Source organism: Micromys minutus (assembly GCF_963924665.1).
Source record: "Micromys minutus genome assembly, chromosome: 17".
Classification (NCBI taxonomy): Eukaryota; Metazoa; Chordata; class Mammalia; order Rodentia; family Muridae; genus Micromys; species Micromys minutus.
In genome coordinates, this window is record NC_137952.1 from 34,206,326 (window position 1) to 34,221,948 (window position 15,623).

Here is a 15,623-nt window from a genome sequence, read left to right on the forward strand (position 1 = left end):
GCTTGCAGACTTCCGTCCCCTAGTGGAGAGGATGTATTCTGCCCAGAGTAGCTAGGTCACCTAGTCCCTGGCCCCTCTGGGCATCACCCCTGTCTTCTGTCCCCTGCACTGACTACTCTTGAAGGCCCAGATCACTCCGTTGGTCTCTTCTCCACAACACTCCCTTTTCTGCAGAGGTCCTAGGGATAGAGTTCCAGGAGGTTTTTCTTGGCTTGAGCCCTAGCCTTGGAAGATGGAAGATGCTTGGCATGCAGACAGGATCCTGGGAGTGGCCATCAAGAGCAAGGTTTCAACTTCGAAGGCCTCTGGAAATTCTACAACTGAGTACTAGCTCCCAGCATGGACTCAAGTGCTGCTTTGGGCTTCAGTAGGAAACTCGGTAGCTCGGACCTTGAACGTTCTGCTGTCCATGATGCCTGGCTCTAAAGATGTTCTGAAGCCCTGGGACTAATCCCTGCTCTCCAGGAGGCATAGAGCCCACCTTGTTCTCCTGCCAAGCTGAACTAGCAAGAGGTGGCTCTTAACCAGCTCTTCATGGTGGAGGCTTTGGCAAGGCCAAGACCTTGGACAGCAGCCTTGAACCTTGGTCTCACATCTGATCACCGTTTTGCCCACAAGGTGCTCATTGAGGGGCAGATGTCACTACTTGTTGTCCTTCAGCCATGCCACACTCCTTGATCTTCCATGAATTTTCTTCTAAGAACAAAGTGTGTAGGTGTTAGAGTCAGGGCCAGGAGCCCTTTATTCTTCAGGAGCCTATTAGGAGGCCAGGGGAACTCTGCTTGGGATGGGAGGGGAACGAGAACCTTGAATTACTGAGGAAGGGTGCTTCATCCATATGGGAAAGGGCAGAAATAAAGTTGGGTTTACTTCATGCAATGTGTTACTCTGTTCAAGTGCCCATGGGGGCTTCCAGGGAGTCACACCCTACTCTCTAGAGGGCTGGGCTTCTGGACCCAGGTAGACTTGCTCAAATTGGTAGAGTAGGAAGCTGAGACAACAGAGCAGTTTGGTGCCTGAAGGTTGTGAGAATTTAGACTTCACCATTTTCTGAAGAGGTCACATGCTGGGATTGCTTCAGGAGTCATGAGGACTCAGCAGCCTCTGTCCTGAGTCTAGCCTGAACTTCAGAACAGTCTGTTTCCTGAGAATGAATCGGGGTGGGAGGCAGTTTTGGGTACCACTCTCAGCAAACAGGGATGCTGTTCCTTTCCTAAAAAGTGGGATTCTAGAAGTGTTTCTCAGAAGGGCCGAAGTCCAGTAGGAGAGACCAAAGTATGGTTGCCTTGTGACATCTTTGTCTAAACTAGGCATCTGGCACTGAACTGGAGTTTCCAGGGGTCCTTCCAGATCAAAGGAGGGGATCTAGTCTCTGTAGCCCCACTCCCCCAAGGCTATCGTGAGACTAAGATGTATCTCTTGATCTTCAAATCCAGTTTCAGAAGAAGACTGGGTTGATTGAGTCTAGTGGCTCCTCTGGGGGTGGCCAGGGATGTTTTCCTGTCACCCCTTCCCTGGGGAATCCATGTGTTCCTATGAAAGCAGTTTTGGATACTGGAATTGCTTAATAAGCTACATTCTACAGAGCATTTGGTGGTCCAGGTTTTGAAGCTCATCAGCCTGGAGGTTGATCAGAGTGGCTTAGCCACCTCCCCAAACTGCCCTAACACAGATAAGTGTTTGTTGCTCACTGCTAGATTTATTCAACAGGCACTAAGTCCATTAAGCACCAGGGATAGCATGAACCAGGCAGGGAAAGGAATAGATAACTATAAGAAGGTAGGCATCTTGAATTGATTAATGTCAGAAAAGGGGGAGCACTTGCAGGCTGCTGGTTAGAATGCATGCACAGGCCTGTGGCTACCTGTGAAAACACTAGGGTTGGAGCCACCAGTGCAAAGCCAAGGTCCTGGCTCAGGAAGGAGAAACTTTCTGGCCAGCGTGTTAGGGTGAGGCAGGCAGGGATAGATCTGGCAGAGGGAGAGTTTTCTAAAAACAACCTGGAGTAATAAAGGCTTAAGACATTTCCTTTAGTATAGTTATAGTGCATGCCTTTAATCCTGGCACTTGGGAGGCAGAAGCAGGGGAATCTCTTGAGTTTGAGGCCAGCCTGGTTGTCTTAAAAAACAAAACAACCAAAAACAAAAAACCCCACCAAACCCAAAGAAAAACCAAAATCCAAAATAATAAAACAACAAAAACAAAAACCAAAGATATTGTAGAAATTCCATTGGAACTAGAAGCAGAGACTTGGTCGTAGTCATGAAAGTGAGAGGGAAGGGGGTTGTAGAGATTAACAAAATCTGGTACTTTGGGCATATTTTGGGGTTTGAGGAGGCAGCATGACTGGGGGGAAGTGAGGTAAACAGCAACCTTGAAAGCTGAACCTGGGGAGAGGTAGGGATGGAGGAAGTGGAAATGTTAGGTCTGAGTCTGCTGTAAGATATCACATGGGTGGGTCAATGAAGGGGTTAGCCCAAAGGTTCTGGGGCTCAGGACAGCATAATGCCCTAACGTGTGTGTGTGTGTGTGTGTGTGTGTGTGTGTGTGTGTGTAGGCACGCACACCATTACTGGGTGGAAACTCCTGCAGAATTTAGATGCAGGAAAGGAGAGCTCTAGGACCAGACAGTGTGGCGTGTTCTAGATCTCAATACCGTCAGTCCTTTTTACAGCCCCTTTCTATGGTGGCTCACCTGTGCATGCTAGATGTCAGTAGCAGCCTCACTGCACTGTGACTGTCAAAGGTGTCTCAAGGCATTGCCTTGTGGGATGAGTAAAACCACATTCACTGAGATCCTTTGAGCTATATTTTGAGAGAACAGGATGCTGAGGAGGGATGGCTCCTTAAAGTATTGCCAAGTTAGGGGGTAGTCCATACTCCTAGCTCACTTAGTATGGGACCTGGCTCTTGGTGACTCTGGAGGGGGCAGACTGAAGATGCATTCCTAACTCCAAGAGGGTCAAGGAGAGCGTGTGGGGGACAGAACACTGAATGTAGCCTGAGGGTAGTGGGGGGCAGTGCCTGTGTGGGGGAGTAGCTGGAGGAATGGAGATGAGGAAGGGTGACCATGTAGAGCCATGGTTCTCAACCTGTGGGTTGTAACTCCTTTGCTGGGGTAGGGGTGGGTTGAACAACTGTTTCGCAGGGGTGGCATATCAGACATCCTGCATGTCGGATATTTATATTATGGTTTCTAACAGTAGCAAAATTACAGTTATGAAGTAGCAACGAAAATAATTTTATGGTTGTGGGTCACCACAACCTGAGGAGCTGTACTGAAGGTTCACAGCATTCGGAAGGTTGAGAACCATGACATAATGTTCTAGAAATAAGGGTCCCTTGGAAGGGAGACTGTGTAGCTCAATAAGGGGGTGGGATCAGCTCCACGGGAATCTGAGGTCAGGGAGAGCAGTGCTAGAAGCTTCTTTGTCCCTACCAGGAGACTTGGTGTCACTATAGATGTCATATGTCTTAGGTTCCATGCTAGCATGCCCTTCTTTGGAAAAAGATGATGTCACCTAAATGTAAAATCACCTTGCCCCTACCACCTGTCTTTCCAGAGATGTCACTCTGGGCACCGTAGGCGCAATGGCTGAGCACATTTATGTGCCTGCCATACAAGGAGAGGATTCTACCACCTCTCGCCAATCAACAACCATGGCCATTCTCAGCAACAAGGAGGAGGTGTCGTGATGGAGGTGGGGATGTAATTCAACAAATCCTTGGACCACACCTGAGTGTCAACAGGTATATGGAGCTTGAAGTGTGAGCTGAGCCTACTGAGGAAGAGTCTCTGGCTGAACAAAGCCCTGGGAAGAACTAATGGTATGCAGACTGGGACCTTCCTTGGTTCTGGGACAGCTCCTACTACTACCATCATAACTGCAGGATAGGAGAGTATCTCTCCTGAGTCGTGGCCATCTTGGACTGACGCCTGACTGGTGAGTGGGTGTCCAGCATGGCCTGACACTTGGTAGATGTAGAGTAACCCTTCAGAGAAGAACAAGGGGAATGAATGTTCCTCAGTGGGGCTGACAGTAAGGTGGGGTTGGGGCAACCTTAGCTGCTGGTCCTGCAGGATCCTGGAGACCGGGCCCTTTAAGGGGAATGGGCCGTAAAATATCTCATCTGATATCAAAAGTCTTCTCTCAGTTTGTGTATGACTGGAGGTTGTTTGGGACAGGTAGAAACTCGCCTCAGTGGCTATTTCTCAAGCTCCCAGGGCCATTCTCAGCCCTTTCTTAGTAAATGGGGCTACCAGGACTTCTTCATCACCTGTGGCTGTGGGCTCAAGCCCTGTCCAACGCGATGGTCTGTAAGACCTGTCTCTAAAGAGCAGGTGAATCTGGCTGTCCTTTTTGAGCCTGGTCTACAGGGCACCAGTCTCTCTGGTTGTGGCAGTCCCATCTAACTAGAGAGCTAGCTGGAGCAGAGCCTGAGATGAGGAGGCATTGCTCGAAGTGCCTCCGTATGTCTGGGCATGGTTCTGGAAACTGCCTGTTTGAGTCTGAGTTGGGGAAAGACTGGTCTGTGGGGACCCAAAAGTCACATGTGAGCTCTCACAGTGGCCATGAGGAGTAAAGGTCCAATAGACTCACTAACTTGACATGAGGTTTGGAAGTGGACTCCATTTTCATGAATTAATATATATATATATATGTATATATATATATAACATACAACATATATATAACATACAACATATATATATAAAACATACAATATATATATATATATATCAGAACTAGGAGCTGTAAATGCAAATCCTGGTTCTTTCCACAAGAGCTGTGGAGAAACCACTTTGAGGCTGGGGTAGAGCAGGGTCTCCAAACCAAACAAGAGTTGTTTTCTTTTTCTTTTTTTAAGAGTTCTTATTTTATGTGTATGATTGTTTTTGCCTGCATGCATTTATGTGGATCATCTGTGTGCCTGGTGCCTGTGGAGTCGGGTGAGGTTGTCATATGTCCTGTAATTAGACTCGGTTGTGAGCTGACGGGTGGGTGCTCTGGTCCTCTGCAAGACAAGTGCTCTTGTCGCTTAGCCCTCGGAGTTTCCTCTTACTCGCGTGCTCTCCCACGGCCACCAGGTAGGTTGCACGAGCATCTGGGGCGGTCAAGGCCAGCTCCTTCCTACACTCTAGCCACAAACACTGGCTTTTTCAGAGCCAAGGAGAGGTCTCCTCACGCTGCTTAGGAGGAGAGACCTCCGTTTCCATTCCTCCTCCAAACCTTTGCTTTGCGTCTAAGCTGTTTTCCTCTTTAAGATTTGTTTTAAAGTATGGGTCTCCGTGCGGCTATGTGGTAGTATGTGCCAGTGGAGGCCAGAGGCATACCATCCTTCGAACTGTTGTGACTGCTGGGAACCGAACTCAAGTTCTCCACAAGAGGAACTCTTAACCACAGACCCCACCAGGAGTAATCAGCTCTTTTGGTGTCTCTGGGATCTGCGAGTTCGGCGGTCCCCAGCCTCTGGCGCTCAGATGGCAGCAGAGGGCGCTCGCAGCACAAAGACGCACTCGGCACCTCGCAAGTCGGACCGAGTGGAGTTTGGGTGGGGAAGCATTAGGAAAGGGGGTTCGGAACTCTCTCCCCACCACTCTGGTCCGGCCCCTAAGGTTCTCGTTTGCTGGAATGCTGGATGGAGGTGTGGCTTATTATGCTTAAGCGCCTCACACTCTACTACACACTTTCTGGAGCTGTCCGGCTGCTGCAGGCGCCATGAGCTCTAGCCTACCATCCTAGGTCTGGGTCCCCTGTCCCAGACTCGCAGACAGAAGGCAAGTGGATCCTTGGGACAGACCAGCTCCGGGTCTCAGCTCTTGTCACGCACTGATTCTCTTCCGTACATATTCTCAGAACTCCGACGACCCCAGACTCCCTGCTTTCTGGACTCAGCCGCGCAGCGGCGGGAAGGAAGAAGACATTGAGGTCCCGGGTGAGTAAAGGATGCGCGGCTCAGGTCCGTGTCCCGCAAAGCTCACCTTCCACCCACCCCCGGTCGGATCGCCCGCCCCGCCTCCTTCCCTCCTCCAGCTCCCGCCCCCAGTCTCCTCCCTCCTCCCGCCGTACTGGCTCTCCTCCTCACGCCCCTGCGCGGCGGGCTGACTGCAGGCGCGGCTCCGGGAGAGAGAGCACCTTTTCCGAGCGCAGGCTGCGCTTCCCGGATCGGTTCCGTGCGTCCTGCAGCCGTGCGGCGCGACGGCACAACTTTCCTCTGGTCCCGGGACGGCAGTGGGACAACTTGGAAAACTTCTCTGGGACGGACTTCGAGGACGCCGGGTACCAGTGGAAGGGGATGTAGGGGAGCGATGGCTGGACCTGGGTGTTCCCGGACCTCCTAGGCCGCTTTCGGTCAGGCTACGGCGCTCCAGAGCCATCTGCACCTCCTGGGGGACGACCCCCAATAGTAGCGGAGCCAGGGTGGCGGTATCTCCTGCGTACTGTGAGTTTGGCCAGCATCGTTCCCTCTGGACATGTCCGGCCCCGCCATGGACCACCAGGAGCCCTACTCGGTGCAGGCCACCGCCGCCATCGCGTCGGTCATCACCTTTCTCATCCTTTTCACCATTTTCGGCAATGCGCTGGTCATTCTGGCTGTGTTGACCAGCCGCTCACTCCGTGCACCACAAAACCTGTTCCTGGTGTCACTGGCAGCAGCCGACATCCTAGTGGCTACTCTTATCATCCCTTTCTCTCTGGCCAACGAGCTGCTGGGCTACTGGTACTTCTGGCATGCATGGTGCGAGGTCTACCTGGCGCTAGATGTGCTCTTCTGTACTTCCTCCATCGTGCACCTGTGCGCCATCAGCCTGGACAGATACTGGGCAGTGAGCCGAGCGTTGGAGTACAACTCCAAGCGCACTCCGCGACGCATCAAATGCACCATCCTCACCGTGTGGCTCATTGCAGCCGTCATTTCTCTACCGCCCCTCATCTACAAGGGCGACCAGCGTCCCGAGCCCCACGGGCTCCCCCAGTGTGAGCTCAACCAAGAGGCCTGGTACATCTTGGCTTCCAGCATCGGATCTTTTTTTGCTCCCTGCCTCATCATGATCCTCGTCTACCTGCGAATCTACGTAATTGCCAAACGCAGCCACTGCAGAGGTCTCAGAGCCAAGAGGGGCTCTGGAGAGGGTGAGTCCAAGAAGCCCCATCCGGTCGCTGGGGGAGCTCCAAACTCAGCTAAGGTGCCCACCCTGGTCTCTCCTCTATCTTCTGTTGGAGAGGCCAATGGACACCCCAGACCTCCAAGAGAGAAGGAGGATGGGGAGACTCCTGAAGATCCCGAGGCCAGGGCTTTGCCACCCAGTTGGTCTGCCCTTCCCAGATCAGGCCAGGGCCAGAAGAAGGGGACTAGTGGGGCAACTGCAGAGGAGGGAGCAGAAGAGGATGAAGAGGAGGTGGAAGAATGTGAACCCCAAACACTGCCAGCGTCTCCTGCCTCCGTATGCAACCCACCCTTGCAGCAGCCTCAGACTTCTCGGGTGCTGGCCACTCTTCGTGGCCAGGTGCTTCTGGGCAAGAATGTGGGTGTTGCCAGTGGGCAGTGGTGGCGCCGACGGACGCAGCTGAGCCGGGAGAAGAGATTCACCTTTGTGCTGGCGGTGGTCATCGGCGTTTTTGTGGTCTGCTGGTTTCCTTTCTTCTTCAGCTACAGCCTGGGGGCCATCTGCCCACAGCACTGCAAGGTACCGCATGGCCTCTTCCAGTTCTTCTTCTGGATTGGCTACTGCAACAGCTCTTTGAATCCTGTCATCTACACTGTCTTCAACCAGGACTTCCGCCGTGCCTTTCGTAGGATCCTTTGCCGGCAGTGGACCCAGACTGGCTGGTGAGCCTGCCTGCTTGCTGCCGGTGCCAGGGTTGGTGCCAGGATCGCCCGGTGGTAGTCTCCCACCTCCACAGTCTATGTGGCCATTTTCCTGGGGCCCAATTGCAGACCTCATCTTCAGACTCCCCCGAAGGGGAAAGGACAAAAATGCTGTTTCTAGGACCCATTTGAAACCTTCCCTTGCTGACTGTACTGTGGGATAGCTCTTCCCTACTCTCTCTCCAGCAAGGGTAGCTTGGACCTTCTCGACTATGGCCAAGGCCAGACTGGATTAGAATACCTCCCTCCCAGCCACCTGTAAGCCAACAGGCAGGCTTCCCTTTCCTGAAGACCCCCTGTGCCTTGGCAGGCCACTTGTGGTGTTTTGGTTTTCTTTCTTCTTCTTTTTAAATTTTGTTTGCTTTTTTTTTTTTTTTTTTTTTTTTTTTTTTTTTAAGACAGGGTCTCATGTAGCCCAGATCAGCCTGAGACTTGCTATGCAGCCTGAGGATGATCTTAAGATTCGGATCATCCTGCCCTCACCTCTCCAGCATGGGAACCGACAACGATCACCACCATACCTGGTTTACCTGATCCTGGGGAATGAATTCAGGGCTTTAAGCATGCTAGGGAAGCATCCAACCAATTGAGTTATATCCCTAGCCTTGGTCTCCCTCATGTCTTTCAAAGAGCCGGAAACCCATCTTCTACATTTCCCAGGAGGACGAAATGAAGAAGGTTCAGCTATGCTGAGCGCCTGTGGTTCTCATCGGCTATTGGGTTTTCTGGTTATGGGCTAGTATTGAAGTTTTCTTTGGTGTTGTTGTTGTTTTGTTTTTAAGCTTTGTAGCTCCTTTAAGGCTAGAAGCATGGGTTGGTTTTCTCACTCAGCATCCCTCTGGGAGGCAAGTGGGCACGTGGGTGCCTCAGTGGAGAGGTCTGGAATCCTGGCCTCGGCCTCACTATGAGCTCCTGATCACTGGCATTCACCCTTGCAAAGAGCAGGCGACAATTGCCTGCCGCCTACTTGAGGCAGGGAGATGAAAGGCTTTGTAGAGAGCTTTGAGCTCTGTGGGGGAAATGAGCTAGAGAGCCAGCAAATGCGATTATCTGGTGATATAAAAATCCCTTCCCTATGTGTTTACCACTGTGAGCCTTCCTGTAGACTTTTGTTCTGTGCTTGGGGTATATGAATTCCTACCCCAAACTGGAAGTGGGTTGAGGTGCACCGAGTCACTCTTTCAAATTCCAGGGTTTCTTTGAGCATGCATTCCTGTGCCCAAAGAGGTTTGGAGTTATTATACTGTTGTCAGCTTCTCCATCTGTCACCTGTAACACCGATGGAGTTTTCAGTGGCTTGGCCCCAACCCCATTAGGGGATAAGTTCTTTGTCATTGAGCAGGCAAATCGTTTTCCTAAGCTAAAAATACTCACATCAAGGAAGCAGTCTGAGATGAGATCCTCAGGTTGGGTGCTGGGGCTAGAGCAGGCAGCCAGGGCCCTATGGACTCCTGGTATAGCCATCCTCTGCAGTGGCCCAGACAACTCTCTGAACCCCACGTGACACTTTTGGAGACATAACTAGTTCATCCCCAGCTCAGAAGGATGTCTCATTGGTTGTTAAGAACCCTCACAGTGATAATGGCTGTGCACTAGGGTGTCTCTACCTCCTAGTTGTCTTCCCAACTTAGGAATTGCTCCTCAGAATGACTGGGGATGTGTCGAGGCCTTTCCCACAAGCAGCCTGAATTCAACGTTGGATAATAAACTTTTAGCCTCAGGGATGGGGTAGCTTGAGCCATGAAGGTTACAAGCAACACAGGTTATTAGCCCAGAGTGGATTTATCAGATTTTGAAGGTGCTAAGGGAGTTTTCTCGGGTAGAGACAATGGTGGGTCCTAAATAGAATTCCTCCTGGAGAAGGTGAGCGTCCAGCTTGGTTCTCGGTTGGTTGGCCAGGACATTGATTTGGAGTGTGGCTGTGGGGCTGATTTGATTTTTTTTTTTTGTTTTGTTTTGCTTTGCTTTGTTCTGTTTTTGAGACAGGGTTTCTCTGTGGAACCCTGGCTAATCTGGAACTCACACTCCATTGAGGTTGCCCTCAAACTCACAGAGATCTGCTTGCCTCTGCCTCCTGAGTGCTGGGATTAAAGGCATCCACCACCACCACCTGGTGAAGGGGCAGCTTTGTAACCATGTGCTGACTGGTCTTGTGTGTGCTTTGTGGGACCTAAGACCCCTGTTGTGACATATAGGTGTTTCTAAGACTCTGAGCTATTTTATCAATAAAGGCTATTTTGTAATAAGCAAGTCGAGTCCTGTGTCTGAAGGTTGCCTGAGGAATTAGGTAACTCCAAGTGTTAGCCTGATGGACTGAGGCTCCTCCCAGGGCCGACTCTCCTCTCCCTCCACCTGTCTGCCTTTTTCACCCCCACAGGGAGCATTCTTACTCATCTCAGGCCACTAAGACTTGTGAACCTGCAAGGGAGAGACAAGAAGACGTCCCTGAGGAGGTGGCATTTGGGCTGGGTCGGGTCTTGGAGCAGTAATGTACCAAGAGGCAAGATAGGAAAGGGTCTGGGGCAGAGGAAGGCCATGTAGAGTTGATGAAATCTGGAAGACAGCTTTGAACTCCCCTGTTGGGAGGTCATGAGTGGGTGGGGGGAGGTGCTGCTGGAGGCAGTGGGAGGCAGTGGGAGGCAGGCCACTGTGGAGTGGTGGATACACAGCAGCTGTGTTTGGCTAGGGCCAGGGGAGTGGATGGGAATGCTTTGCTTCAACTATCCCAAACCAACACTCAGCCCTCCAAGCTGGGAGGCATGTGCGGTGCCCAAAGCCCCAATGTCTCCTATGAGGAGAAAAGGAACTAGCCATGCTCGGATGCCACAGAGAGAACAGAAGAGGCAGCGTCTGGGGCTCCAACCTGGTTCCACGAGTAAGGGAAAAAAGCCATCGGGCTGGAGGTAGGTCAGCATCAGGGTCAAGGCTCCTGGTGGATCCTAGGTCGGAAATTACCAAAGGAGGAATTGTGAGTGACGGAGGGTCCAGGGATGCGCTGTTCCCACATTCTCAGAATCTACACTTTCAACATCTTCACTACTTTCTTTAAGCCCAGGTGTCTGCCAGGGACAATCACTAAAAATGTCTTGTGTCCACTGCCATCAGTGGACATGGGATCTGTTGCTAATCTAACAAGAAAGCCCTGCCCTGCCCTGCCCTGCTCCCAGATCCTGCCCAGCAGGGCAACCAGCTCTGAGGACTCTGGAGCCTCACGAAGGCACTTGCCTACCTCATCCTCAGGGAAATAAAACTCAGGAAGGTGCAGTGACCATAGGTCAAGCCCCTGCTCTCTCTGTTGGATCACATATCTTCCTGTAAGTTAAGGGGCTACAAGGGCCTGGGAGTAGATGACCACTGATCACTCAGAATGGAGGCAGGTGGTCATACTGTTGGAATAGAACTTAAACAGTTCTAGTCCAAGCCAATTTAGATACTACTGTGTTATTTAATCAACATACTCTTTCTATATGAGGTCATTTTATAAGAGAGGAAACTGAGACACCTGGTCACCCCACTGAAACCAGGAACCACACAGCTATCACATTCAGGCTGAAGGGTTTGCTCTCTCTCTCATATGACAGCCTTTCTTCAGTAGTATTGACAGCAGGAAGGTTCTGAGGCTGGGAGCCAGCTGGATTCAGGAGACAGCAGTGCTGGGATTGATTGTTCATGTCTGCCACTGACACCAAAGGCCTAAGAAAGTAACTGTGCCTCAGACGTTCCACTTCTGGCAACCCTGTTGAGGGCCCAGTTCTGAGGACCCAGAAAGGGAAGATCGCTTGCCTCAGGAGGCATCACATAGACACACGTGGTGGCAAGAGCTGGATTTAGCATCTAGGTAGCCCAGCATACCAAATATTTTTTTAAACAGTGAAGTGTGTGGGTGTCTTGCCTGTGTGTGTGTCTGTGCACCACATGCATGCCTGGGGCCCATGGAGCATTGCATATCCTGGAACTGGAATTACAGATTTGTTGCTGTTGTTGCTCCTATGTGGTGCAAGGACTCAAACCTGGGTTCTCTGCAAGAACTTGTGTACTGCAATTTCTTACTGAAGGAACTGCTGTACATGCAGAGTCAAGGAGTTATAGGCCTCTGTCTAGGAAAGGTCTGCTGGCAGCCTGCTGTCTGCCAGGTCCTGGGCTAGGCAGACTTCTTGTTGCTCCCTTGTTTCTCTGGACTCACCCAGGCCCACGAAGCTAATGGAGGGAGTGGGCGGCTGGTACCAGTCTCCATCCCTCTTCCCATTCCTTTATGCCCCATTCCTGAGCTCTCTGAGCCCAGCTGAGGACCATTAGGTTGGTAAGGAAGTGCAGATACAAGGGAGAAACTTTTGCAAATAAAGTGGAGATGGGTGGTGGTGGCCAGGGTGCCAACAAGGGGCCTCTGCAGATTGCTTGGTAGAAGAGAGCTGAGAACATGGACCTTCAGAAGATCCCTTTCTATGGCAGAAAGGTAAAGAGGCAAGTCCCCTCCCCCTCCAGCTCCTCCTGCTTTGTGAGAATGTATTCCTAGGACATGTTAATTCTCCTGGGGGAGGGCTTCAGTCAGTCCAAGCTCTTGAGAATTCCTGTTTAGAGCATCCTGGATCACCTGTTCGGAACAGGAGACTCTGGAAACACGGGAAGTCTTGTGGGTAATCAGACCAGAGCCCCTTCCGAAGCCCTGTGTGGCCTCCATTGGGCACATGCAAGGAAAGTCACCTGAGGACCAGCCTGTAAGTGGGGCAGCTGCTGGCTGGGAGGAGCCTCTCTGCTCAGCCAGAGATGATACAGGACAACCTTTGGCTTCCCTACTGAGGCCAGGAAACCTGCTCATGGGACCTGGTCACTGTGGGTGTGGGGCTTGTGTTTGTGTGAAATCTCAGTGGGGAGGTGGGTTGCTCAGGATTTGAGTCCTGCCTCTGCTAGTTCTGAGCTTCTTTGAGAAAGGGTTCATCCTTCTCTGGGCCTCCATGTCTTTGCCTGCCCATGGAAGATTGATTGCCCCAATGAGTCCACAGTTCTCCAGCCTGTGGCTTCCTCTCTACCCTCCTCCTCCCAACTCCCTGGAAGGCCCAGCCATGGGGATTCTTCACATTAATTGACTGTGTTAATCAGTTGCTCTCAAGGCTTGAATCCTGGCAGGATCAGGCTGTTTGTCTCGCTTTTGTACCTCAGAGCAGAACTGAGCACCAAGCCAGGAACGACAGATCTGTTTGCAGTCCTCTGAAGTATGCAAGAGCTAGAGAAATGAAGACAGCTCCGAGCTGTCGGGGTCCACGGCTTAACACACTTTGCCTGAGTTGGTGTTATTATTATCTCTGTGCTATAGGTGAGGGGACTGAGCTAGATGGAGAACTTGCTGATGTCCACCAGAGTCAAGACAGGGACTCACACAACCTATGACCTCTGTGTCCTCAGCAGCCCCCTGGGTAAGCTGTTGGTGTCGCGTCACTTTTGTGGTTTTCGGGTAGCCCCTGCCTGTGGCACCCCTATTAAAGCAGGAGCCCAGGCAGGGGTGCAGACTCCCACCCTTCAGTCGCTGCTCACTGTCAGCAGGGGAGGTGGGGCGCACTAGGCTAAAATTAGCTCCTGGGATTCTTTGTGCTCTGCATCCGTCCCTCTTCCATCGTCTGGGGAAGGATGCTGTCAGGAGGCCAGAACTACAAGGAGCGGGTGTCAGCATGCACCCTCCACAGCTTGTGGGCTCTGATCTTCTCACACTCTGCCCAGGCTCTGGGCCAAAGGCTTCTGCCCTTGGCTTGGCCTTGTGGCTACCTATCGATTAGCAGTGATTTCCAAGGGAGAGACCCATCACCACCCTGGCCCTGGGATCCTAGCTCCAGTGACCCCATCCCTCTCCCTTCTCTTCCTTCTTTTCCTGGCCCTGTCTTTGAAGACTGCATCCCCCACTCAGCCTTCCTGCCTCCTCTCGACCCTCTGGCGTCTTCCTTACCCAGAGGGATGGTGCTGGCCCTTCACGGGCCCTGCAGGCTCCGTGGACCTGTGGTGGCTGTGAGGGAACTGGAACAGTGTAGAGACCAAAAGAGTGCTACTCTCTCTGCAAAGTTGGGTCTATTTCTGTCCTTTCTGCCTCCCTCTGGGGCTCTAGGCTCCAGAGCAGGACAAGCTGGCGGGGGAGGTGTAGGGCCAGGCCTGTGTGTGTGTGTGTGTGTGTGTGTGTGTGTGTGTGTGTGTGTGTGTCTTTGGTTTCCTAGATAAGGGGACAAGCCCACTCTGGAGCTAAGGGGTGGGCCTCTCCAATCTCAAAGCTGCAGGTCTCCATAGAATGACACACACACACACACCACCTCCACCCCGCCCCACCCCACCCCCTGCTCCCTTGGGGACCTGGGGCCACTTCAGGGGGGAAAAGTGCTGGGCTATGACTAAGGGGACCCAGGTGTCCCTGTGTCCCTTTCCCAGCACATCCCAGATGCAGCTGTGAAGGAGGGAGCGTGAGAGGCTGGCTGGGCTTGCCACTTGGATTCCCTGGACAATTGGGGGGAGGGGAAGGCAAGGGTTAAACCCAGTCTTCCTCCCAGCCAAGGGGTGGGGGGTGGCCCAACATGGTCATAGGTTGCAGGATTCCACTGGATTCCTCCCAGAGTGCTCTCTGTCAGGTGCCTCTGACACAACTGTTCCAGCTGTTCCTGGTGGAGCCCTGCTTCCTCTGCAGGGGGCCTAGTGGTTCAGGTTGCAGGGACACCCAGCTACTGGCTTTTTGTTATTTATTTATTTATTTATTTTTTCTGAGACAAAGTTTCTCTTGTCTTGGTAGCCCTGGAACTAACTCCCTCTGTAGACCAGGCTGGCCTTGAATTCAAAGATCCACCTGCCTCTACCTCCTGAACTGGGATTAAAGGCCGGTTCCACAGCTGCCCAACTTTTGAAAGGCTCCTCAGCTGTCTTAGAAGCCCTAGTGGAGTCCAGAGGCAGGGCTACCAAATAAACAGCTGGGTGATGGGATGCATTTCTTTACCTCTCTGGGCTTCTTTCTTGATGGATGAAGAGCCAGAACTAGAACAAACTTAAGATAACAACCTGGGGCTGCCTCAGGAGCCACAGGGAATGGCAAGAGGAAGGGGGAACTGAGGATAGAGGTCTGGCTACCTGTCTGGACTTGACACTCTTTCTGAAGTATGGCCAAAGGAGAGCTTGTGTGGCATTGGGGGAGGGGCAAGACAGGAAGTGAGATGAGACCTTGGTGGGAACCGGCACTCCTGTAGGTCATATCTTAGACTGACCAGGTCAGGCTGTATCTCCACAGCATGGGCTGGGCTCCCCCAAACCTTGGCAACAGAGGGGCCCACAGAACCATCCTGTATGGATAACCTAGTCATAGGGCTCCAGCGCTGTCCCCTCAGCTCCAGGGTAGACATTCAGTGGGGAATTGAAGGACCTGGGAATGGTCCAGCAAGCTGGAGCCATCTTGGCATTAATCACCCAGATGCTGAGGACCCAGCACTCTGGGGACGTGTCTTAGATGTAGAGTTTGTATTTTGCTCTCTGTTTTGGTTTGTGTTCTCGACAGTTTCCTTGGGAGATTTCTTCTGGGAGATCCATCTGGCTGTGGCTGAGCTGGAGGCATAAGAACAAGACCTGTCTTCAGAGAGTTTGAGATGATCCAGGGCAAGGAATGGCCACAGAGAGTCAAGGTGTAGACCAGCTGTGCAGAGAGAAGACGGGAAGATGGGGTGTGGTTGAGACTTTTCTGGTGGCAGCATGGAACAAAAGCAGGCTTTAGCCACCGACCTGGCTCTGCCGTGCAC

General features: G+C 52.0%; 1 protein-coding gene across 1 annotated transcript; it reads left to right on the plus strand.

Moving 5' to 3' along the window:
- Positions 1-6,475: 6,475 nt before the first annotated feature.
- On the plus strand, positions 6,476-7,837 carry ADRA2B (adrenoceptor alpha 2B; the record flags this gene model as incomplete). Its single annotated transcript, XM_080931424.1, has 1 exon — positions 6,476-7,837. The coding sequence occupies one exon, from the start codon at positions 6,476-6,478 to the stop codon at positions 7,835-7,837; it is 1,362 nt and encodes a 453-aa protein (XP_080787550.1).
- Positions 7,838-15,623: the final 7,786 nt, after the last annotated feature.